This window comes from Protopterus annectens, chromosome 1.part1, assembly GCF_019279795.1.
Source record: "Protopterus annectens isolate FY-2018-M chromosome 1.part1, PAN1.0, whole genome shotgun sequence".
NCBI lineage: Eukaryota > Metazoa > Chordata > Ceratodontiformes > Protopteridae > Protopterus > Protopterus annectens.
This window is the reverse complement of record NC_056726.1, coordinates 1221744107-1221770402: the sequence shown is the minus strand read 5'-3', so window position 1 is coordinate 1221770402 and position 26296 is coordinate 1221744107. Positions and strand designations below refer to the sequence as shown.

Genomic DNA, 26296 nt, shown 5'->3' with positions numbered 1-26296 from the left:
TCCCCATCATCTGCCATTTTGTGGGAAATACGTTAATGTTGTAAAAGAAGTACTTGGCATGATTTTGAGGTGTTAAAACTGATCAGAAAACAAAGATTCGATGAAAAAACGTGTTTTTGAGTTCTAAGTAGATATATCCTTTAAGTTCCTGACTCCCTCCCCTTCCTTTCCTGAGTTAGCCAGGGTGTCATATTTCCTGGCTTCCAAAGTACAGTCTGTCATTAAAATTGTGTCTGTGGTTACCAGGATGCTCTACCTTCAGACCACAAAAAGCTGAATATTTTGATGACCTCAGGGGAAGAAAAGATGGCAGATATAAACAATAGTACGCAGTCAAGGAGATGTGATTTTTTTTTTGAACATCTTAATTCATCACATTTTTTTAAATCAGTGACATATGTATACATACATTAACAAAAAAAGAAAAATTGTAGTAGCATTTTGCATTATTTTCATGCATTATACACACGTTTTATTTTGACAATTCTCATTGACTCTAGTTTTATATAAATTGCTTATTTCACACCTTCCTATAAACGGAACTTCCGCCTCCTGAATATTATTCTTCATGTGTTCAGACAAATTCCATTTGTTTCTATGTACTTTGCCACTTCCCTTTTCTCAAGATGCCAGCTCCAGTTATTTTATCTGCTTTGCAATATTCAATACTTGAATTACAGTTTATATAAATTTTGATTTCCATTTTCTGGTAATTGCTGTTTTTGTCAGCCAATAGCATTTTAGTATGTGATTGCTGAACCTGTATAGCTTTATGGCCCCAGTGGGTGTGAACTAACTAAAAGACATCTGGGAGAAAGAAGCCAGGAGTCCGACTGTTTAAGACACTTTAATGTTGAAAACAAACAAAAATATAAAAAGCAAAGCTTTTGAATCATCAAACTAACTCTAACTTAAAATGGCTACATATATCTTGCTGTGTATTTCCTGGCAAGATACTTTCAGATGTGGGTAGGGTAAATGATGAAGAGCCATGGACCCAAATTCATAAATTGTGTCATTCAGCTCCAACATGGTGTGCAGTGAGGAAGCTGAAAAGGATAAGAAATGCAACAGAGAGAAAGAAACTGCTAAGACACATATTTATTATGTGGAAATATGAGGATCATTCTGTAGGGAGGAAGATACATTTTGTGACCTTCTGTATCTCCACAAGTCCATTATCTCCACTAATATGAACATGAGAAATGTAAATTTTCAACAGATGAAACGTGATGGAGGGCCTGGTTTGTAACCCAAAACCTCCCAACCTCTAGAATGAACTTTACCTGTATGTTAAGCAGTGTGATTCACTACCTTCCCTTAAATATAACCAAGATAACTGGATGGGTAGCCACATATTTACTCTGGGATATTGACTGGTATGGCCTCCTGCGGAAAGGAGGTGCATCCTGAGGGAGAGTACTGGCAAGGGTATTGTTTGTCATATGAGTCAAAAACCTTGAATCTTTGGGGAAAAAAAGGAAGTTTTGAGTGTAGTTGTCCTTTAAGATTCAGTATGTAAAGAGATTGCAGATTCTGTAAAACATTATTTCAAAATTAATTTGAAAGAAAAACCTCACAAATCTCCATATAGTTGAAAGCTTTTGCAGTATTGTGGAGTTAATGTCTTAGATAAATTTAGGTATTAAATGTGGATATAGGCAATGATTTTTTACTGTGCATGTCCTCATTTTGTACCAACGTACTATATTTACTGTGTTAATTTGAATTGCAAACTGTCCTAATCAGACCTGTTTCTGTTAAGTTTAATGACACTAGCATTTAAAGTGTATCTGGGAAGAGCTGTGAATAAGTACTTTCAGTCCCTGTGGCTTGTTTTAATGTTACAGATGCCAGTAGTGTGAATGGAAGGGGGCCATGGATCGACAATTGCGTCGCAAGTCAAAGGAGCTCATTCCCCAGGAAGAACAGTCAGCAGGAAGCAAAGATAGCCTTCCTGATGAAGGACTTGAAGGAAAGCCAGAAGTCAAGAAAGTGCAAAAGATTCATTTGAATAATGAATCTGAACTTGAAACCCTGATCCCTAGAGGGCTAAAAGTATGCCCCACCTGTGATAAATGCTTCCCAACCACTGCTGCACTCAAGATGCATTATCTGATACATACAGATTACAGGCCATACAAATGCAGTGTTTGCAAGAAAACTTTCTGCCAGAAGGGTAATCTGTACCGCCACAGATGTGTCATTCCTGAGGATGGCAGGTATGCTTGTAGAGCGTATGAAACTGTTTTGACTTTGAATTTGAAGCACTCCAAAAATGTTCTGTGCCCTTGTGAGATTGAGTAATAATTTATGTTAATATTTTAATGACGGAAGAGTCCAGCTTGCCTACCATGCATGTATACTGAATTCTACTGAACAAGGAAAAAGGTATGGATACAGTTTGGCATGTGCACTCTGTCTAGTGAGGCTTAGTTCTGAAGTTTGAGCCTAATGTAGGTTCTTAGGTAGTTACTAGGCTCTTGATCTGTGAAAATCTTCAAAAGCTTTGCCATGGATTCCCGAGGTTTTTTTTTTCTTTTTTAGCCCATGTGTGCAAATAACCCAGAGCCCTTGTACTTTAGGCATGAGGAGTTCAGAGCCAGGTAGACATTTACATTACCCCTGTTTGTAAGGGATGAGTGTACCAAACCAGGGCTGAACTTGTGGTTTCCCATCCATTCATCCGTATTACACTCAAATAGTGGAAGAGATGGACTTTGCTTTATGTTGAGAGGAAGATGATTACAGAGTATTGTTACTCTTTGTTATACAGAAACAATTAATTTCTAATAAGATGCACAATTTAAAAAGGACTTTCTTATAACAGCTCATTGTCTGCATAGGTTCTTAGATCCCTAATTACTGGATCAATTTTCAGAGGTATGTTGTTAATGTGATAGTTGCAGAGGATATCATGTTTTGCTGAAAGATACTGTTATAATTTTTTTGGCGTTTAGTTTTAGGCTATGGTTTTAACACTGGCTATTTGTTTGGCAAACTCCCTCCTGAAGGATCTTGGTGTCCTCTGGAGAGTTTATGACAGCACCAAGTTTACAGTCATTTGTAAACTCGATCAGCCATAAACCCTTAACATTAGCTTTGACATGTGAAGAGTTAATGTGAAAGAAGAGTGCCCTGAGGACTGAGCTCTGGGGTACACCGGTAATGACAGGCCTTTTGGAGGAGGTAGAGCCACCCACTGTACTTATCTGGACAGGTTGTTATCCTGTGAATTGTATAGGGGTTTACATTTAGCTGGGTGAGTTTATCAACTTTGCGCGAGTGTGGGATGATGTCAAATGCCTTTGCAATGTCTAAATATGTGGTGTGTACTGATTTTCCCTCATCCATTGCTTCAGTAACCTTCTCAAAGAAGTAGACAAGGTTAACAAGGCAGGCTGTACCCTTGCAAAACTGAACTGGCTTGGGTCAAGAGTTTTTAGGCTGCCTATATCCTTATTTAATAATTTCATAATTATCCTTTCCTTAGACTTGTGGATGAAGCTGATCAGACTTATTGGTCTGTGATTACATGGATCCAGTGATGCTCCATGTTTGTGCAGGAGGATGACTCTTGCTGACCTCCATTCATCTTGCACAAGCCCTGTTTAGAGGCTGATATTGAATAACCTCTGTAGGAAGTTTGACAAGTCCTGTTTCAGTCTGGGCAGTTGGCATCCAGGTATGTTATCCAGCCCCATAGAAGCAGTATCCTTGGCCTTTAATAGTGCTTTGAGGACTTGTTCATGGGAGATTTGAGGGTGGTATTGATGCCAGTATGTGATCTGGGAATGTGGAGGGGGAGGGGGATGGTGATGTTAATGCTAAATTTAGCCACTACTTCATCAGCTATGTCCTCTGGGTCTGCGTATGTGATATCATTTAGTATTAGCTCTGCACAGTGTTGAACATTGTTCCTGAGGTTTCTAATTTAGTTAAAGAAGGCTTTGTAGTTTTGTTTTGCATGGGTGGCTGTTTTTACCACATATCTAGATTTGGTTAATTTGATCATCAACCGGCATTCCCTGTTAAGTTTAGCAAGATATTTTCTGGCATTTAGAGAGTTGCATTCATTTTTACAGGAGTTTTTTTCTGTTTTTGTACAGCTTCTTTATATTTCAGTTCCACCATAGTAGTGATTTCTGTCAGCTATCTTATGTGCCCTTTACAGGTAGAGAGAAAAATTGGACATCATGCACTTAGTAGGAATGTATGAGTGGGGACTCCGTGTAATTGTTGCTGCTATAACATGGAATAATTGCAGCTAAATATTTAAATACAGACCTTAGGAGGAGTTATTCTTACCTCTGAGTTGAGGTGTAGGGACAAAACCCGTTGTATGGGAGTGTCTCCCTCACATAAGATAATAGCCATTAAAGTGTTATTTTTGATAGCATTTGGGTTTTCATCACAGAAATTACACCATTCAGAATTCTGAGTCATGTTATTCCCCTGGTAGAATCTGTGAGATGTTTGCTGTGCTCTTGGGCAAGGGGAGAAGTCCCTTTTTCAGAGTATGCAGCATAGAATAAACCGAATGTAAAAGTTTGGTTCTTATTGGTTTCTTCTGCTTACATTTCTAAGGGTGCTGCCTATGTATCCTCATTTGTGACCTACTATGTTCACAAAGAAGACTGATCAACTTAGTTACTGAGACCTGTCACAGGAATGTGAACTGCAAAGATTACATTGCGTAAGTGTGCAGCACACAAGGTTAGTGCAGGTAAGCAAAACAAAGAATGAAATAATTGTCTTGGTGGCTGCAGTTTGAGACTGGCCTTACACAGCAAAGAGGCAAGGTTAAAATATTCAGTTACCTAACAGCCTGAGGTAGGGTCTTCTAAGGCCCAAAGGTCAGGAGCAGATATTCTGTGATCTGAGAGACTAATCATTTTCTCTCCAGGGGAGGTGGTGTATTCCTTATATCTGGTGTAAGCAGATGTCCTGGGAAAACTGGGTGAACATCTATTGTTTTGTAGAGAAAATAGTCCAGAATATGGGTTTGGCATTCATGCAAGCATGATACTGTAGTTAAAGTTACTGCTTCTGCAGCAGTAACAAAACAAAGGGATAACTGTCCACCTGAGGAGACGGGTGGACTGTCATCATCACAGGTCCTTGAACAGGTAATACTCCGCCTCCACCAGTACCAGTACTACTGCTACCACCATACTCACAACACTCATGACCATTGACATAGATTTGCCATTCTTAAAAGTGAATAAAATTATGTTTTCATTAAATGAAGTACTGCAAGTATAGCAAGATTTGTTAAATGTAATTTCCTATCATTTCCATGATTCCCTTGTACATTTTTGTGCACCTATGTATGTGGAAAATTAAAGTAGGGTGTTCATCACTAGATCGTTATTGCAATAATGCTAACTGATTGGACATATCCTGCCAAGGATACAATACATCTGGCTGGTCTAACAAAGCTTAGGCACACTTTCCTTTCTGGCTTTTCGTCTGACCTTAGCCCTCTGCATGAGACTATGTGCTTGGTACTTACGGGTATGGAACTGCCTTGCCAAGTATGCTTGCTTCAACCACTGAGGTGAGACAGCACTCCATCAAGTGTGGTTGTAGTGCTGCTACTGATCAGCTGCTACTGGATCAGTATTAAGAATATTTTCCATGCTCGTATTCTCCAAACTTTTCCTGAAAATGCTCTTTTGATAAGAATAACTTGATTTGACTTTCTTAGGATGAACTTTTCAAAAAATTAGTGGGAAGGTGAAAAAATATGCAAAGGTTCAAGCAACCCTCTCTTTCCCCAAGTTCCAGGTTTTCAAAGAAGCTAACCTTCTAAGCCAGATCCTTTTATTCACAAAAGCCAAATGGCTTCTCAGCAGAAAAGTAAAAATCCACCAAAAATGGCAAGACAAGGCCAATCCTGATTTCAAAAGGTTGCAAAGGATCCGTCACAGACGAACCTAATTTCTGATTGCCTTCTTCTCTGTAACGTTTCTAACAAATTTTCTGTTTCCCTTCCTAAGAGCATTAAAAATTAACTATTTGGTTTTGGATATAATCAGAAATGGGTACCTCTTTCAGTGGAATACCTCCAGTCCCTTCAGGAATTCTACAGGTACCTTCAAACCAACGACATCTGTTTTTCCCAATTATTTTCATCCTCTTCAGTCAGGGAGTAATAGAGCCTGTCCCTTACAATCAAAAAAATGTATTCCAGGCTTGTCCTTGTTTCAAGAAAAGAAGGGACTTAGACACCAGGTCTGGACTTATCCATCCTGAACAAATTTTACAGAGTTCCAAAATTCAAGACCGTATTGCTCCAAACTCTTTTCAGTCAGGTCTTTCCCAGAGCTTTGTTGGTTAACGTTGATTTGAAGGATACTTACCTTCATATCCCTGTCCATCCAAACTGCGTGAATTATTTGAGATTCTGTGATGTTTTTCGTGTTTCACTGTTGCAGTCATTACATTTGGGTAATCTGCTTGCAGGTTGCCCTCAGTCGGCCTGATTAACAAAGTCTTGGGTCCTGCATTGGTTGCTGTCCCTTCTTCCATGACGACAGGTCGTCAGGGGTATAAAACATGCAGAAAACACCATTACACCAGTCTTTCTTGACGTGTGGTGCCAGAAGCAGTTCGCAAGTGCCGGTCGGCCGACTCCTGAAATTTTCGTTTTCGAGTTTCAGAACTGAAGTCTTCAGCTAAAAGCAAAGTACCCCATTGGGGAAACTTTTTCTTGCTCCTTTCCGATGTCAGTAAAAGTTAATAATTGCATTACTTGTGGAAAGCAAATACCTCATAAAGATTTTCATTCGTACTGTATTCCTTGTCTAGGCCCCGACCACAATGTACCTTGCTGTCGGTTTTGTGCTTTATTTAATCAGTGCAGTATCCGTCGTCGGTATATTTTTGCCTCTAAATATTTCGGTTCTCGATTTAATTATCCAGAAATGTCATCGGTTAGCCACCCGACTACCAGGATTCCAAAAAAACGCAAAGATAAACACAGAGACAGGCCGCTGAGGTCCAAAACTGGCGACAACACTTCTCCTAAGCCAGTTGACAGCTCGCTGGTACTCAGTGAGGCACTTTTGCAGCCCCTGATACCCACCACTTCTGAGTTGCAGGCCTCTACTGAGACCCATTTGGAGTCCGGTATGCCGTGAGTTACTTCAACTATGGAACCCGCGGATGTCTCTACCTTGGATGGGTCTGGAGCCGCTGTGCAGGCACCGGCTTCTGAGGGTGTATTCAGGCCTACAGACTTGCATATTAAATCGATGCCTCCTTCATTACTAAGGCCTAAATCTCGATCCATGTCTAAAAAATGATGCCCAGGCCACATGCTCAGGCCTCTATGCCTAAAAAACAAATGATAAAAATGGCTGAAGATCTAATAATTCTCATCAGGGGTAGCCAGTCCCCCCCCCCCCCCAAGAGGCCTAGGGCTGAGCTTGATTATGAATCTTCTGATCAGGAGTCTGTTTTTTCTGACTCTTCTGATGACCTGGATTTGTCCTTACCTACTTATGAGGATTCTGATGCAGAGGACTCCATTCCCTCTGCTTCCCCTCCTGAGGATTTTTCTTTTGGGGAAACCTTATATACTCTAAGGGAGCATTTTCACTGGGAAAGCCAGGAATTTTCTGATTCAAAAAAGAGGCTTAGGGATTTCCTTTTCCTCCCTCAGCATAGGCCTTTGGCTATTCCTCCTGTACTCAACATTGTTGGTGATGCTTTCTCGGAATCCAGTTTGGCCCCTGATTCCCTGCCTCCTGCTCCCAGTAAACCTGACAGATACTACAGGGTCCCACAGTCCCACAAGTTCCTTTTCAAAAATCCTATTGCAGACCCAGAGACTATTTCACAGGGGCCCAAGGGCCTTAAGGCTTCTACTGCTAAAAATCCTACCCCTTCTGATAGAGACTCCAGGGCACTGGGTAGATGGGGAAAAAGGTTTATACTTCAGCAACTTTGGCAGTTAGGACTTTAAACTGCCAATTTCATATGTTAAAATATCAGCAACATGTTATTAGACTGCTTAAACAGAAAATGGTGTTGATTCCTGACTGTGTGGAAAATAAAGACTTACAGGATTTAATGCATTCTGCTAAACAATTTCAAAAACACACTTTGCAATGTGGTTTTGATTCTTTAGAGGCCTTTTGCAGGGCTGCTGTTACTGGGTCTGTGCTTAGAAGGCATGCTTGGCTTAAGGAGCAATCTTTGCCTGATCATGTTAAAGCTAAATTGTTGGATGCTCCTTTAAGTCAGGACTGCCTGTTTGGCAACAAGGCTGAAGAAGTTCTTAAAAAGATGGAAGATAAAGCTAAAACTATGCAAACTGTTAAAGATTTTTTACAAGTTCAGCCTCCTAGATTTAGTAGGCACTGACCTTCTAAGAATTGGTCCTTTCCAGCCCCTTCCAGGTCTTCTCAAGCCAAACCCAGACACAGCGAAAACCCCAGACTTCAGTCCCAGGGGACTCACAGAACTAAGCAGTAGGGGGCCTCCACTTCCAAGTCTGGGAATAACAAGACACCCCTATGGTAAACTGTCTCAATGACTTCCTTTTAAAATTTCCAAGCACTTATCAACTGACTGCCCCTTTGGGTCAAAGATTTCTCTTCATGCAAAGAACTGGGAACTCATTACCCAGGACAAATGGGTTTTAAATATAGTGTCCGAGGGATACAGATTTCACTTCCACACGTTGCCAACGCCAAGTGGCTGACCAGACCTACCCCCAAATCCAGTGGGCAAAGGCTCAAAAACAAGTACTTTCTCTCTTAAGCATGGGGGCTATTCAACTGGTACCAGAAGAGGAAAAGGGACAAGGTTTCTACTCCAGACTTTTCCTGGTACCCAGAAAAGACCAATCATGGCATCCAATCCTGGACCTGTCTACTCTAAACACCTTTCTGGAGATTCCAAAATTCAAGATGCTGACTCTTCACCAATTACTTCCTATGCTAGGCAGAGACGCCTGGTTGGCAACACTAGATTTAAAAGAAGCATACCTGCACATCACAATCAGGAAATCTTGCAGAAGATATCTACACTTCAAAGCAGGTTACAAGCACCATCAGTTCTCTGCACTGCCCTTTGGCTTATCTACTGCACCCAGGGTATTCACAAAGTGCCTAGCTCCAGTTATTGCATTTTGCAGGCAAATAAGTATTCAAATATACCCATACCTGGACGATTGTCTAATTCAGGCAGAAAGCCAGGACATACTTTTGAATCATCTGGCATTTGTAAAAGAGTTCTAACTTGTCTGGGGTACACCATAAACGAAAAGAAATAACTGGTACCCTGTCAACAAATTACATTCCTGGGAGCAAGCTTGAATACAACTTCCCAGATGGCTTACCTCACGCCAGAAAAGCAAATTCATTTGACAACCTACTTCAAACAAGTGGCCACAAAAACCCTGCTATCTGCAAGACAAATACTTCAAGTCTTGGGGTTCATGGCCTCCTGCATTTTTCTAATTCCATATGCAAGACTGCATATGAGGAAACTACAGTGGTATCTAAAAAGCCTATGGAATCAACATTCTCACAGCCTAGAAACAATGATTCCTATCATACCTTGCCTACGCCTAGAGTTCCTTTGGTGGGCAGAGGCCTGCCACCAAAACAAGGGACTACCTTTCATTCCACCCCCTGCCACCCAAATCCTAACAACAGATGCATCAGACTATGCATGGGGGGCTCACCTGGCAGGGAAGTGCATTCAGGGCAAATGGAACCCAAGTCAAATGCACCTGCGTATCAATCAAAAAGAAATGTTAGCTGTACAGAATGCTCTGATAGCCTTCAAGGACTACATTCTACCAGGACAACTAATGGTAAAGACGGACAACACCACGGTTATGTGGTGCATAAACAAGCAGGGGGTACACACTCTTACCCCCTCTGCAGACTAGCCATGGCATTGTGGAACACAGCCTTGAGCTACCAAGTGCACCTACAAGCTCAGTTCCTGCAAGGAAAATTAAATACACTGGCAGACGGACTAAGCAGAAACCTCATGGACCCACACGAGTGGAAACTGGAAACAAGGATTTTCAACATGTTGACAAGCGAATGGGGGAGCCCAGATATAGACCTGTTTGCCTCCCCCCAGAACTACCAATTGGACAAGTTTTGCACAAGGACTCCCCACAAACAAGCCTGGAAAGTGGATGCTCTGTCCTTCAACCTGAAAAACCTATCAGTCTATGCCTCCCCCCTGCTGCCTCTGCTCTCCAAAGTACTACTAAAAGTCAAACAGGACAAACAAAGGATGATTTTGATTTTGATTGACTGGCCGCACCAACACTGGTACCCCTTCCTGCGCAGTGTATCACGGTTATCTCCATGGCACCTGCTTCAGACTTCCTTCACTGCTATCTCAGCAGGAGAACCAGATTCTGCACCTTCAGCTTCTAACACTGAACCTTGCAGCCTGGCTAATTACTTAAACTCTCCCTTACCATCCCTCAGCAAACCTGTGATGGATGTCATCTTAGAGGCAAGGAGGCCTAGTACTACAAAATCTTATGCTGAAAAATGGAAAAGATTCTGTGCCTGGAACCAATCTCAAGGGATGAGCACAGCAGCACCCAATTTACCTCAGATTTCTCAATACTTAACTGAGATGCTTCACAAGGGCCTGTCTTTCTCCTCCATTAAAATCCACACCTCCGCTATTTCAGCTCATTATAACACAGAACTTCCCCTCTTCTCTCATCCACTGCTCAAGCAGTACCTCAGATGAGCCAAATATTTGAGACCACCCAGGAGAGCTCCAACCCCAGCCTGGGACCTTAACTTTGTATTGGAGAAACTCACTCTACCTCCTTTCGAGCCAGCGGCTACTGCAGACTTAAAATTTCTTTCTTGGAAAACAGCTTTCCTTTTAGCAATCACTTCAGCTAGAAGGGTATCTGAATTACAGGCCCTTATGGCAGTGGAGCCTTTCATCATCTTTCATGCGGACATGGTGTCACTCAGAACCAATCCATCCTTCATGCCCAAGATGGTATCCAGTGTGACTCTTAATCACTCCATTTATTTTCCAACCTTCTTTCCCAATCCACAGAACAAAGGGGAATGGTTTTTGCATTCCTTAGATGTGTACAGACAACTTAGATTCTACTTGGACAGGACTAAACCTCAAAGAAAATCTGAACAACTGCTGGTAGCATTTGCTGCAGGGGCAGAGGGGAAGGCTATTTCAAAACAAACCATTTCTAAATGGATAAGCCATTGCATTCATTTTTGCTATAAGCACCATGGAAAACCTATCCCCCAGGGGATCAGACCTCACTCCATCAGGGCTGCATCTACTTCTACAGCCTTTTTCAGAGGCGTGCCTACCAGGGACATCCTAGAAGCTGCTACCTGGAGTTCTGTACATACTTTCACCAAGCATTATCATTTGCCTATTTTCTCTAAATCCAGAGCGGACTTTGCCACTGAAGTCCTGCAGGGCCTTATAGCTGGCCCTAATGCTATCTAAACTCCTCCTCCCAACCATAGCTTTTGGAATCTACCCAAATGCAATGACTGCAACAGTGAAACACGAAGAACATAGTACAGTTGTGTACACTTACCATAAATGTAGATGTTCTAGTGTATTCACTGTTGCAGTCCTGGTTACCCTCCCTACTGCCCCCTAACTTCTTTTGGCTTTACCTCTACTTTCCTTTACTATGCTTAAAAGCCTTTTTGGTGTATTTTCTTTTTTGTTGGAGGTATACCTTTGTGTTTTTATGTTTAATTGCTCCCCATTAGGGGGGCACCTGACATCTGGGGCAAGAAAAACTGATGTAATGGCATCGGCTGCATGTTTTATACCTCTGACGACCTGATTTCATGGAAGAAGGGACAGCAGCTGACTCAGAACCCAAGACTTTGTTAATCAGGCCGACTGAGGGCAACCTGCAAGCAGATTACCCAAATGTAATGACTGCAACAGTGAATACACTTGAACATCTTCATTTATGGTAAGTGTACACAACTGTACTTTTTGTGATATAACTTACAAGTTACTGTTTTGCTTATCGGGTTTCGCACTGGAGCAAGAGTTTTCAGAAAGTTTGTACACATAGTTATAGCATTCTCTCTCACGTCTACCCTCATTTGGATGATGTCCTTATTCAGACCATTTCTTTTCAAAGAATTCTTCAGGATTTGAGTTCACTATTGTCCTTTTTTGCAACCTATGTTTACTCAGAACTTCCAACAAATCTGATGTGCATCTTTCTCAGTCTCTTGTGTTTATGGGATGTCTTCTCAGTGCATCTACCATGATAGCCTTTCTTCCTGTCAAAAAAGATTAATTTCTTGACAGACTTTTTTCTGTGCCTGACAAACAAATCCATGACCTCCACAAGACAGATTCTGAGACCCCTATGAAACCATGGCATCTACATTCCAAATGATTCATTTTGCTAGACTCCACATGAGTAAAATTCATGTGGACCTGAAATCCTTTTGGGCACAATTCTGTCCTCCTCTTTTCTTCACAATTCATCTCTTGTCCTTTGTGAAGAAAGAACTGTTTTTGTGGACCAACCAAATAAAAGCCAATCCAGGAGTCCCCTTTCTTATTCTTCCTCCTCGTCTTTAGAAGGCCTGAGCAAATGCTTCAGACCTAGCCATGAGGCTTGTTGAAAACATTTTAAAGTACATGGAGTCTGGTCCAAACAGGACAAGAGTGAGTATATAAACATCAAAGAGATGAAAGTCTTAAGCTTTGCTCCCCAAGGACTCTTCAGATCTTAACAAACAACATCACTGTTGTAGGGTACATGGACTAACAAGGGGAATCAAAGTCCTGCAGGCTATGATTGATAGTTTGGGACAGTGCTTTTCATCGCAATCTTTTCCTCCAATCAGTGTGTATATTATTTCAGAACTGAATTCAGTAGATCCAAGCCAAACCCTCACAATTAGATGTTGAATGGAGCTCTTCTTTCAGATTGTCCATCAGTGGGGAATACCCCAAATCAACCTGTTTACCTCCATTCTGAACAGTCAGCTCAGACTGCTTTGCTCCAGAGCTCCTTGCAAATAAACCTAGAGAATGGATGCTTTCTCTTTTCCATGTAATGGGAAATTTATGTATGCTTTCCCTCTCTCCCTTTCTGCTCATCCCAAAGGCCCTTCTTGGGACTCAGAAAGACAATTCAGAGATGCTTTTGGTGACTCCCTTTTAGCAAAGACAACATTAGTTCTTCCATCTTTTCTACCCAATATAAATCAGCACATGATACCCCACAAGGTGGAGTATGTTACACATTAGAAGGACTCTCTAATTCATCCAAACCTAAAGACTCTAAACTTCACAGTCTGGATAATAGGCTTATAAATCCTTTAACGCACCTTTTTGTAAGGATATGCTACAGGTAGTAAAGGAGGCTAGAAAACCTGCGACAAGAAAATTTTATGTTTCAAAATGGAGGAGAATTGTTAATATGGTACAAAAACATAAGACTGTGTCCCTATCAATCAAGAATATCTTACATCCTTAAATATTTGCTTGAAATGTGCAACTTGGGTTTGTCATTTACCTACATTAAGGAACATTGTTCAGCTATTTCAGCCTGCCTACCAATTAATACACCTGTTTCTTGTTAGACCACCCAGATAATCTGCTCCTCCTTCACAGGACCTGAATTATGCCCTTGAAAAAGTAACATTTCCACCCATTAGACATACTTCAATATGAATGAGGAAGTGATAAACCAAGCCTTATCTAAAACAAATCAAAATTCAGCAGGAAGACCTGATGGTCTTAATGGATAGTTCTTAAAAAGAATACCTGAAAAGTTGATTCCATGTTTAATTTGTTTCAAAATTCATTCAAGGTAGCATTTCTTTCCGACCTATGGAAGGAAGCTATAATAGTTCCTATTTAGAAAAGTGAACCAGAATATATGGTAGAAAAATACCAGCCTATTCATTTGACTTGCATGTTGGGTAAATGCTTTGAGAGAACACTCTGGCTTTCATAAGCAAGTTGTGAACTTTCGCTCTCATATATATCAACATGGATTTCTTTCAGAGAGAGCATGTTTTACTAACTTGAATGTAAAGTACAAATAAGCAAATGGACTGGTATTCCACAGCAGGAGTTGTTAATTGAAAGGGCACACCTAGACCTTTAATAGTAATGATGCAATCCTATCAGCTAAAGGAGTAGATTCTGACAAAACTGTAGCAGAAGGACAAAGTACTAAAAGTAGGAGCATTTGCGGAAAATGATTACTCACTGTACATTGTACATTATGCATTATACACTGTACATTATACATGTAGATTGTGATCTGTAGTGAGAGTAGGGACCAGGTTGAGGAGACCCTAGAGAGGTGGAGATATGCTCTCGAGAGGAAAGGAATGAAGGTCAGCAGGACTAAGAATATATGTGTGTGAATAAGAGGGAGAATAGTGGAATTGTGAAGATGCAGGGAGTAGAGTTGGCGAAGGTGGATGAGTTTAAGTACTTGGGATCAACAGTTCAGAGTAATGGTGAGTGTGGAAGAGAGGTGAAGAAGAGAGTACAGGCAGGGTGGAATGGGTGGAGTAGAGTGTCAGGAGTGATTTGCGACAGATTGGTACCAGTAAGAGTGAAAGGGAAGGTCTACAAGAGGGTAGAGAAACCAGCTCTGTTATATGGGTTGGAGACGGTGGCATTGACAAAAAGGCAAGAGTTAGAGCTGTGCGTGACAGAGTTAAAGATATTAAGATTTGCACTGGGTGTGACAAGGATGGACAGGATTAGGAATCAGTATATCAGAGGGTCAGCTAAGGTTGGACGGTTTGGAGACAAAGCCAGAGAGGTGAGATTGGGTTGGTTTGGACATGTGCTGAGGAGGGATGCTGGGTATATTGAGAAAAGGATGCTAAGGATGGAGCTGCCAGGTAAGAGGATAAGTGGAAGGCCTAAGCTTAGGTTTATGGATGTTGTGAGAGAGAACATGCAGGTGGTTGGTGTGACAGAGCAACTTGCAGAGGACAGGAAGAAATGGAAACAGATGATCCACTGTGGTGACCCCTAACGGGAACAGCCAAAAGAGAAGAAGACTGTACACCAGGCAGAAGAGGAGTAAACTTATTCACCTAATCAGGGAATGTCGAGAAGCAGGTGTAAGATTCAAGCTGCTGTACCCAGCTATTTTCAGAATATTCTTTGCTGGAGGGAAAAATAATTTTTGATGCAGAGTATGCTAAGGAGGAAATACAAATGTTTGTCTAAAAATGTGAGCTATGAAACAGAAGGACATTTTGCTTCTTGTTCTTCTGGTAATACAGACCACAGAGAGACTGTGCCGGTGAAATCTTTTCCAGTGTTGCAACAGAAAATACTTGCAAGACAGAAAAAAGCACAAGAGTTGACTAGAAGAGCTGGAAGTAAGTTTCAAATGAATCAGAGACTGGATTTGAGAGATAGAGATCATCAGGAACAAAACAAGCAACTTGGAAATTGACAGATAAATGTGGGATTACAAAGCAATAGTTATATTTGTGAAACATGAAAGAACAAGAAAACCTGGAAATATTAAACTTTTTTGACTTTGTTAAACTTGTAGGGACTCTAAAGCATATGCCCTACTTCATTTTTTAATGTTTGGAAGGAAGTTTAGGACAGGGGAAGAGGAGGGAAAGAGCTAACTGTAAGCAAAACAAAATTGTGTTCTTAACAGTAGCATTTTTATAATGCATGATATAATCTGAATGCTATAAAGTAAAATCTCAGTTATTTTGAGTGTAATGGGATACTAAAGTAAACAGGTGCCCCTGTTTTTTTCTTTTTTCCTCTCTGCTTGTTAACGTTTAAAGGTCCACTACGGGCAAATTATGAAGAAAACATATATTTTTTATCTTGCCATGATTTACTACACCTCCCAAAGCTGCCTTCAGCAAAATAAGTACTCATTCCTGATTTTATTTTGTTTTTACTCTTGTCTGCCTTCATGGGGGCAGACATGGTGGTTCCTTTGGAAAGCTAAATCTGTCCTATAATGCAGACTATGAGGACAAATAGCCCTACCATTTGTTGTCAGACTAGACTTCCATTCACTTACAATGGAACTCCTGAAAAAAACTGCCAGGTTTGAGAGTATGCAGCTCATGTGTCATTGACTGGTACGCTCTGAGTTTTACAAATGTTGTTCCTACTGATGTACTACACATTCACTGAAAGAAACTTGCAAAAGTGTCAACAAATTACTGAGATAAAAAAGACTTTTCACAAGGAGCAGTTTTCCAAGTTTCAGTTCCTGGCCAGGTTACTCCTCCTATCTCCCCTCCTTCAGTGGGCTACAGTCTCACATTTCCAGCTTTGTTAGATTCAACTATTTAGTCAGCTTTGCATGACAATAGAAATAAAAAAAATAGCCTGGTGTGCCACTAAAACTGTTCCCTTGTATGTCTCTTCACTTCTGAATAGCAATTCCCAAGAATAAAAAAAAAGAATCAAACTCATCAGTCCAGAGTTTAGGCTAGTCTATCCATTTTTTAAAATGTGCACAGTAAAATATTCAACTTGTAATGCATTTTGGCTGCTGACCAGACCTCCCAACCGTCCCGAATTACTTGTTTTTTTTCCGAGTTTTGGGGTCCAAATGAAGGGGTGCCACGATTCCCGAGTGACACCCCTTCATTTCCGATTTCTTTGCATTTGTTTTTTTTATTTTTTTAATTTTCGCGCTGTCGGAGCTGACGTCATCACGTGCGTGATGACATCAGCTCCGTCAGCACTACCAGCCAGTTGGAATTGAGCTCAAGGAGCTCACGTCATCATTTCCGGCTGGCTGCGAGCAGGCGGGAACTAGTGCCTTGCTGAGAATTTGAAAGAAGAGCAGTGCACTACCAGCCAGTCGGTTATAAGGGAAGGATGCTGGATTTAAATCTTCTGCCATTTCGGATTCGGACAGAAACATGAGGGAAGAATGCTGGCTTTAAAATAAGTCTGCTGTCGCGATGTCGCCGAGAGAAATGCTGGCTTTGCAAGGGACTATTGCATGGTGAAATGTTTTATTTTTTGTTAGCATATTTATAGAAACGTAGTCGTACTGTGATATGCTTGTCTGCCTGTGTGTGTGTGTGTGTGTGCGAGTATGATGAATGTTGTTAACCACTGAGTGTACGTATACACTTTTTCAACCATTGCGCCATGATCTCATTTAAAGCAGTCTTGCGGAACTGTCTGCCATATAACTGACATTCTGAAACATTGACCATGTTATCGCGATCTTCAGACACTCAGCATTTAAGAATGACAATTATAAGATGTAAACCTCTTAAAACTCCGTTAAGGGCTTCTTAGGCAAAAAAAAAAAATCAAGTTCTTGCATGGCTTACAAAATTACATACACTTTGCTTCAGTTAAGCAGCACTCAGTAATGTCACTGAATGTTCAGTGGCCAGTGATTGGTAGTATCACAAAATCTCAGAATGAGCAAGGCAACTAGGCTATGTAATGATTTGCAACTTGCCGGTATCCACCATTAGACTTAACTCATTTTCCAAGAATCAGTTGGCCAGTCATACCAGGAGTGAATTTGATGAATACCAATTCAGTTGTCTAATTCCTTCTTAAAAGAAGGTAGTGTGTCACGTTACTTAACTTACAGAGGAAATGTATTCCAGAGAAGGGATAGCCACTGTAGGATGTCTATCTCTCCACAGCAATATGTTTATGTGCTGAAACAGGTTTAGGTGTTTAGTTCTATTATTTGCAGGACTGTTTGTTTTGTGGAAAAATAGCAGGTCTTGCACTGCCAGATCCCTAATGAACCAAAGGGCAAGGCACAGATCAGGATGAATACAGGGGAATGCACTGACTAGAGTGCCGTCTGTTGAGTTTACTGTGCTTAAAGTTATCACCTACCCACATTATACTGATCCTTAAATGTGCAAACTTGCTTGCAAACCTTAAGCTGCAAATCTGGTGAAATGTTTTGTTTTTTTTGTTAGCATATTTATAGAAACATACTGTGATATGCTTGTCTGCCTGCAGTGCCGTCTGTTGAGTTTACTGTGCTTAAAGTTATCACCTACCCACATTATACTGATCCTTAAATGTGCAAGTTATCACCTACCCACATTATACTGATCCTTAAATGTGCAAACTTGCTTGCAAACCTTAAACTGCAAATCTGGTGTTGCTTCTGAGGGAGGTTATCAGGTTGTAAACATTTCAGTAGAAATGACTCTGTTGTATACCTGTTGCCCTTGTCCATTATTGATTTCCAGAATTAATATTTGTTTTGGAAATAGTGTGAGTTGCTTCGATATCAGTTGCATATACCTCTAAAGGATTTCCATGCTGAATGCTCCCCTCAGTGTTTTGCATTCTTCCTTTGTGTCCCCCTCCTTTGTTTGTAAAACTATTAATAAAAAACAGCCACCAGTTCCAGGCACAAATAAACCAGGTCCCAAATTGAAGTAACACGTTTGATTTCTGTAAAACGTTATTTGTACTGGTGATTCAGTGGATATTAAACGTGTTACTTCAATTTGGGACCTGGTTTATTTGTGCCTGGAACTGGTGGCTGTTTTTTATTACTAGTTTACATTTTCCACCTTCGGCTCCTGTTTTTGTAAAACTATGTTTGGTTTTGCTGCCATTCTGTGTACTGTTTCTAAAGAAATGCTAATACATTTTTTTTCTATATTGGCCTAACTATAAGGGTTCAGTCTATATTCAAAGTACATAGTGTTCTGGGTTCAACATTTGCCAGTAACTTGCATGGGGGTAACACAACAATTTATTCTAGCAACTTTCCAAAATTATACAAGCAATGTTTAAAATGTGTCCCTGGTGTTTGACCTTTTGCCCCCCCCTAAAAAAAAACTGAAATTGAAAATAAGTGCTAGAAGCTGTGCAAGATGCCTATGGCTTACACTACTGTCATTTTGTTTATAGTTTGGGCATGGAAGTAGCCTTTTATGATGGAAATGTTCTGAACTGGGCAGTTTTGTAATTATTGGTTCATGCATTTTCTTTCATTGCCTACAGTACAGTCTACTGGAAAAATGTTCATTCCTACAATAAATTTAAATTGCGCTGTATTATACAAGGAATATAACTTAATAAAAGTCAGGAAGGTGTATCAAAGAAAAGAATGCCAGTATGTTTCTTGTTTTGTGTGCAAGGGGCCAATGATTTGAAAAGGTAATCTTTATCCATCACTGGCCAGAAGCATTTTCTTTGGATGTGGTGCAGGTTTCAATCAGGGTTGCCAGATTTCCAGCACCCCAGGTAGGGACAAAAAAGAAGAAGAAGGTCTCTCACGGCAAGGTCTTCGGCAACTGAAGACCATATAAAAAAAAAGTTCTTTAATGCGGAACAGAGTTCCACGTTAAAGAAGTGAGCTCACTCAGTAGCTCTGCACTAAACACGGAGCTTCTCGTGTTTAATGCATTGCAGTTCCGCATTCAACACGAGAAGCTCTGTGTTTAGAGATTTTTGATTGGCCCGTATACCGGCATATGGGCCAATCAAAAATCGCTAAACACGGAGCTTCTCGTGTTTAATGCGGAACACAAGAAGCTCCATGTTTAGCAATTTTTGATTGGCCTGTATGCCAGGTATATGGGACAATCAAAAAAAAAAACAAAGCGGAGGCTGGCCGGGATTTAAACCGGCAGGACGGGACTCGGGATCAGGCTGCTGATCTCGGGACAGTCCCGCCCAAATAGGGACATCTGGCAACCCTGGTTTCAATGCTGTTTCAATGAATGTGAGTTTCAAGGGCACAGAAGTTTTAATGCCAAGTCTATTTTCATTGTGAGACAGTTTTGCTTTGTTTATCAGATGTCTGTTAGTGTTTGCCCATTGATGTGCTGCAAATTAGTGTTTATGGTAAATGAGGTGAAATAGCCAGGTAATGGGACATTGGAATAGCTGCAGGGGGACTCCGGTGCCATATTTTGGTTGTCTGTTCTTCAGTTTGTGTTCGAAAGTTGGTATCCCACAATTCCATCAGAGTGGGTGGGGTTACGTAATTATGTATGCAAATTAGATGTTAATCAGCGTACAGATTTGTACCTATTTTTCATGGCCCTTGTCCAGATTTTTGATGTTTCCAGGTTGAGAGGTATGCTGCTGACATGGTTATCTTTACATAGTTAGTCTCTTATAGTATAACCTGAACTTATGGTATTTAATGATATATTTTACAATTCTCAGTTTCTTAACAATGACCTCCCAAGCCTCTGATGTGACCTAGTACTTTCTTACTATTGCTTTATGTAGTTTGTCTTAGTTGTAAATTTGTAGTGTGTTTCTCATCCTCTCAGCAACAGACTCCTGGAGAAGCATATACTTGTATAGAAAGAGTACCAGCAGCTGTAGCAGTGATACCACACTCCAAAACAATGCACTCAAACATAGTACTGACAAACACAAGGGAATGTATATGTCTGAATCAAGCAGAGATGAAATTGCTAAGGACTTCACTGAGCAAAATTTTACTCTTAATTTCTCCATTTCATAATGCATAACATTCGCACCACACTTACAAAGGCACATCTCCACCTTCCACAAACACAGCAACCCACACCCACACAACTGCTACGGTTTCTCCCTTCAGTTATTGCAAGCCAAGAACACTATTTAATAAGGATACCTACCAGACAAGTCTGCATAGCGCACTTGGTCTACCTGCATCATTGCAGCCCCCCCCAGCAACTGCAACATTGCCAGATAAAACCACTGCTACAGTCCGGTTTCTCCCTACAGTTATTGCAAGCCAAGAATAACACTTTTTAATAAAGATATCTACCAGACAAGTCTGCATGGTCTACCGCTCACCCCAGCAACTGCAACATTTCCAGATAAAACCACTGCTATGGTCCGGTTCCCCCTACCATTATTACAAGCCAAGAATAACACTTTTTAATAATGATACCTACAGACAAGTCTGCATAGCACACTTGGTCTACCTACATCATCCAGCAACTGCAACATTGCCAGATAAAACCACTGCTACAGTCCGGTTTCTCCCTACAGTTATTGCAAGCCAAGAATAACACTTTTTAATAAAGATATCTACCAGACAAGTCTGCATAGCACACATGGTCTACCTGCATCATCGCAGCTCACCCCCCCCCCCCCAGCAACTGCAACATTTCCAGATAAAACCACTGCTATGGTCCGGTTCCCCCTACCATTATTACAAGCCAAGAATAACACTTTTTAATAATGATACCTACAGACAAGTCTGCATAGCACACTTGGTCTACCTACATCATCGCAGCTCGGGTCCCCCACCCCCCCCCCCCAGCAACTGCAACATTGCCAGATAAAACCACTGCTACAGTTCGGTTTCTCCCTACAGTTATTACAAGCCAAGAATAACACTTTTTAATAAAGATACCTACCAGACAAGTTTGCATAGCGCATCATCGCAGCTTGGGTTCCCCCCCCCCCAGCAACTGCAACATTGTCAGATAAAACCACTACTACGGTCGGGTTTCTCCCTACAGTTATTGCAAGCCAAGAATAACACTTTTTAATAAGGATACCTACCAGACAAGTCTGCATAGGTGGCTGGATATTTACAGTAACAGTTATGTTTTAAACATTGTGACTGGCTATTTACATTTCCTTTTATAGCACATTTGTTACTTTTACTAATTATTTTTTAAACATCGTTTTGGCCGGCATGCACACCTGCAAGGCCCCCCCAGGCAACTATAGCTTTGTCTATTGCCACTGGGTGTCATAACTTAACAATACACTTGCTGTATCTTGTCCCAAATAGATCTGCCTCCACACTGAATACTTGTAAAGTAAGGCAAGTACCATTTACTTGGTGTATTTTGTCCCCCAGATAGATTTACCTTCCTTTGTATTACTTGCACACCAAGGCCTTAAAGTAGTGTTTCTGTAACTAACTGCTTACACTCCTAATTTCCTACTTCAACCTCTTCTTTGCTTACACTTACATTACAGCTCCAAGGCTTCCACTTTTTATGCTGATCACTTTCCTTTGCAGTCTTCTGTGAGGGGGCGGGACAGATCTCTACCGGCTTTTTCTGGTTATACCTTCCCCCATTTTGTATCTCCCTCAGGATGTGGAATAGTAGAAGAGAAGGAAATGGGTACAGGGGTGGGGCAGATTCAGTGATTAGTGGTTAGCATGATGGGCGTGGCTAAGTTCAGTTGAAATGTAGCACTAGTGGGGGTGAGTGGGAATAGGAAGCAGGGAGGGGAGCGGAGTGAGCCCGAGTGCAGCGGGGCTAACACTAACTCCAATTATATCAATGGGCTTACTTGTTTCTTTTCTTTGTACACCAAATGTATCGTTCCACTTGTTTCTGTTTACACCAAATATGTCTGTTTGGCTGTATTGTACTAGTTAAATTTACTTATATTGATGCAGTCACACTGAAAAAGGTCTGGGGAAGCTTCCTCACCACAAGCAGGCCAAAAGATAACTTTCAAAAGGGCGCCGCTCAAGGAGACCCACTAATATAGATTAGTTAATGTGCATGGGGGAGGAGGGAGTTAGAGGAGGGAGATACAAAATGGGGGAAGGTATAACCAGAAAAAGCCGGTAGAGATCTGGCCCACCCCCTCACAGAAAACTGCAAAGAAAAGTAATCAGCATAAGAAGTGGAAGCCTTGGAGCTGTAATGTAAGTGTAAGCAAGGAAGAGGTCGAAGCAGGAAATTAGGAATGTAAGCAGTTAGTTGCAGAAACACTACTTTAAGGCCTTGGTGTGCAAGTAATACAAAGGAAGGTAAATCTATCTGGGGACAAAATACACCAAGTAAATGGTACTTGCCTTACTTTACAAGTATTCAGTGTGGAGGCAGATCTATTTGGGACAAGATACAGCAAGTATATTGTTAAGTTATGCTACCCAGTGGCAATAGACAAAGCTATAGTTGCCTGGAGGGGGGCCTTGCAGGTGTGCATGCCGACCAAAACAATGTTTAAAAAATAACTAGTAAAAGTAACAAATGTGCTGTAAAAGGAAATGTAAATAACCAGTCACAATGGTTAAAACATAACTGTTTAAGGACCACATCTGCTAATAAGAAGAACTGTAAATATCCAGTCACCTATGCAGAATTGTCTGGTAGGTATGCTTATTAAAAAGTGATGTTCTTCGTGGTTCACTGTTACAGTCATTACTGTAGGGTTCTTCCTGCTGTCAGCAGCCCTAGATTGGCCAGAGTCCCAAAGTCGTGTCCGACGTCAGCTGAAGTCGCTCCTGCCCTGACGTCAGTGTGCCAGGGGTATAAAGACCTCAGCCAACACCATTTTCCCCAGTCTTTCTTGATGTGCAGTGCCCATTGCAAAGCAGTTCGCAAGTGCAGGTTGGCCGACTCCTGTTTATTTTTGGTGGCTTTTGAATTGAAGACGACTTCTTTTGAGTTAAGTACCCCGTTGGGGAAACCTTTTTCTTGCTCCAGTCCTATGTCAGAAAAAGTTAATAACTGTATTTCTTGTGGGAAGCAAATACCTCATAAGGATTTTCACTCTTACTGTATACCTTGCTTAGGTCCTGACCACGACATAGCTAATTGTAGGTTTTGTGCTAAGTTTAATCAACACACTATTATTCGTAGGTACGATTTTGCCTTCCATTATTTTGGAAAAAGATTTAATTACAATATGTCATCGGATTCTTATCCGGCTACTGCAGTGTGTAAGAGGCACAAGGAGAAAGACAGGCTTTCTAGGTCCAAAGTGGATGACTTTATTCAACCAGAGCCAGTTGCCGGTTCGGCTGTCATCAGTAAGGCGCTTTCGCAGCCCCTGTCGTCTGCCACTTTTGAACCAGTTGCCTGTACTGACTCCTGTGAGGAGCCGATGGGGCCTTCAGACTTTTCAGGGATTGGACCTCCGGATATTGCTCCCTCAGATGGGTCCGGAGCCGCTGTGCAGGCACCGGCTTTTGAGGGAGTTTTTAGGCCTACACAGCTTCATGTACAGATGACTCCAGTTTTGCAGTCAAGGACAAAGGCAAAGACTAAGGCTCCGGCAAAGACAAATCAGCATGCACAGGCACCTTCTGTTCAGGGCCCTAGACCTCAAAGACAGATGCTTAGAATGGCTGAAGACCTGTTAACTATGATCAGGGGTTCTCATCCCCCTCCTGACAAGAGACCTAGGCTAGAGCCAGATTATGATTCCTCAGATCAAGTTTCGATTTTTTCTGCTTCTTCTGAGCAGGATTATTCCTTCCCTCCTTATGAGGATTCTGATGCTGAAGAATCCCTTCCTTCGGCCTCTCCTCCTGTGGATTATTCATTTGGGGAAACCTTGCATGACATGAGAGAGCATTTTCACTGGGAAGGGCAGGAATACTTTGAATCTAAGAAAAGGCTTAGGGATTTTCTTCTGCTTCCACAGCATAGACCCCTGGCTATTCCCCCCTGTATTGGACATTGTGGATGATGTTTTTACAGAGGCATCTCTCTCTCTCCTGATTGTTTTTCTCCTGCTCCTGTCAAACCGGATAGGTATTATAGGGTTCCAGATTCCCACAAATATCTTTTTAAAAATCCTTCTGCTGATCCAGAAACTATTTCTCAGGGCCCTAAGGGTGTTAAAGCGGCCTCTGCTAAGAATCCTATTCCCTCTTACCGAGAGTCCAGAGCCTTGGAAAGATGGGGCAAAAAAGTTTATACTTCTGCTACATTGTCTATTAGAGCTTTGAATTGTCAATTTCATATGTTAAAATATCAGCAATACCTTTTCTCTGTGTTAAAGCAAAAGATGTCTGCTGTTTCTGGTGGTGCAGACAATAAGGAATTACAGGATTTATTGCATGCTACTGAGCAGGTGGGTAAACATACCCTGCACTGTGATTTTGATTCTTTGGAGGCTTCTTGCAGGGCTGCAGCAACTGGCGCAGTTATTAGAAGGCGCGCTTGGTTAAAGCAGCAAAGTTTGCCTGAGCAGGTTAAAGCAAAGCTTTTAGATGCCCCTTTGCAACACAATGTTTTGTTTGGGGCCAAAGTTGAGGAAATATTGAAGAAAATAGAAGACAAAGCCAAATCTATGCAGACGGTTAAAGATTTTTTACAGGTACCCCCTATATTTAGCAGGAATTGGCCAGCTAAACCTTGGTCCTTTCTGAGCTCGGACAGACCTCAGAGGGGCAGATACAGGCATTCCAGAGGTAGGGGTCTGGCACAGCCCCCTTTCAGGAATAAGCAGTGGAGTTCTCCCTTTCCCAAGGGAGGGGAAGATAGGTCACAACCTTACAGGAAACAGTCATTATGGCTCTCCCTTACTAGCTCCAGGGGCATCCATCCTGGATGCACCTTTGGGAGGAAAAATCTCTCTTTTTTATCACAGTTGGAGCTGCATAACCCAAGACAAATGGGTTCTGGACATAGTTTCAAGGGGTTACTGGTTTAATTTCCATACCTTGCCAAGATCAAACGGATGGCCAGATCTGCCAAAGCATCAATGGGCAGAGGCACAATGACAAGTTTGGTCCCTCATGGATATGAGGGCCATAGGTTTGGTACCAGATTCAGAAATGGGGCAAGGGTTTTATTCAAGACTTTTCCTGGTTCCCAGGAAGGAAAACGCATGGAGACCAATCCTGGACCTTTCCGTATTTAACACCTTCCTAGAAATTCCAAAATTCAAGATGCTCACTCTGCAGCAGCTGCTGCCTATGCTGAGCAAGAATGCTTGGATGGTGACTTTGGACTTGAAGGAGGCTTACCTGCATATTCCCATACGGCAAGAGTGCAGAAGGTACCTGAGATTCAAAGCGGGCTCGAGGCATTACCAGTTCTCTGTGCTGCCCTTTGGCTTATCTACTGCGCCCAGGGTCTTTACAAAATGCCTGGCACCAGTAATGGCATTTTGCAGACAGAAGGGAATTCAAATATACCCTTATCTGGACGATTGTCTCATTAAAGCGGACGACAAGGAGACTTTACTTCTGCATCTAACATTTGTGCAGCATCTTCTCTTGTGCCTAGGGTTCACGGTGAACCTAAAGAAATCAAACCTGGTGTCCACGCAGCAAATTACTTTCCTGGGTGCGCTTCTGAGCACAACAACCCAGATGGCTTATTTGACACCAGACAAAAAAGTGCAACTGGCTTCTTATTTCAAAAATCTGGCTTTAATGAGTCAGCTGTCTGCAAGAAAAGTTCTGCAGGCTCTGGGTTACATGGCATCCTGCATTCTGTTAATACCATATGCAAGGCTGCATATGTGGAAGATACAGTGGTACCTCAAGAGTGTATGGTCTCAGCATTGCCACAGTCTGGAAACAGTGATCACAATTTTGCTTTGTCTCCGGCAGGAGTTTCTTTGGTGGGCCGAGGCCTGT

At 41.6% G+C, this 26296-nt stretch overlaps 1 protein-coding gene across 4 annotated transcripts in view; it reads left to right on the top strand.

Annotated features, from left to right (window-relative positions):
• The window catches only part of LOC122809357, a 1358270-nt gene that overhangs the window by 228945 nt on the left and 1103029 nt on the right, over nt 1-26296 (top strand). For all 4 annotated transcript variants that reach the window (XM_044080823.1, XM_044080814.1, XM_044080796.1 and 1 more), the window contains exon 3: nt 1851-2222. In XM_044080823.1, the coding sequence (XP_043936758.1) occupies nt 1879-2222 (344 nt within the window). In that variant the 5' untranslated portion in view covers nt 1851-1878. The remainder of the gene's footprint in view (nt 1-1850; nt 2223-26296) is intronic.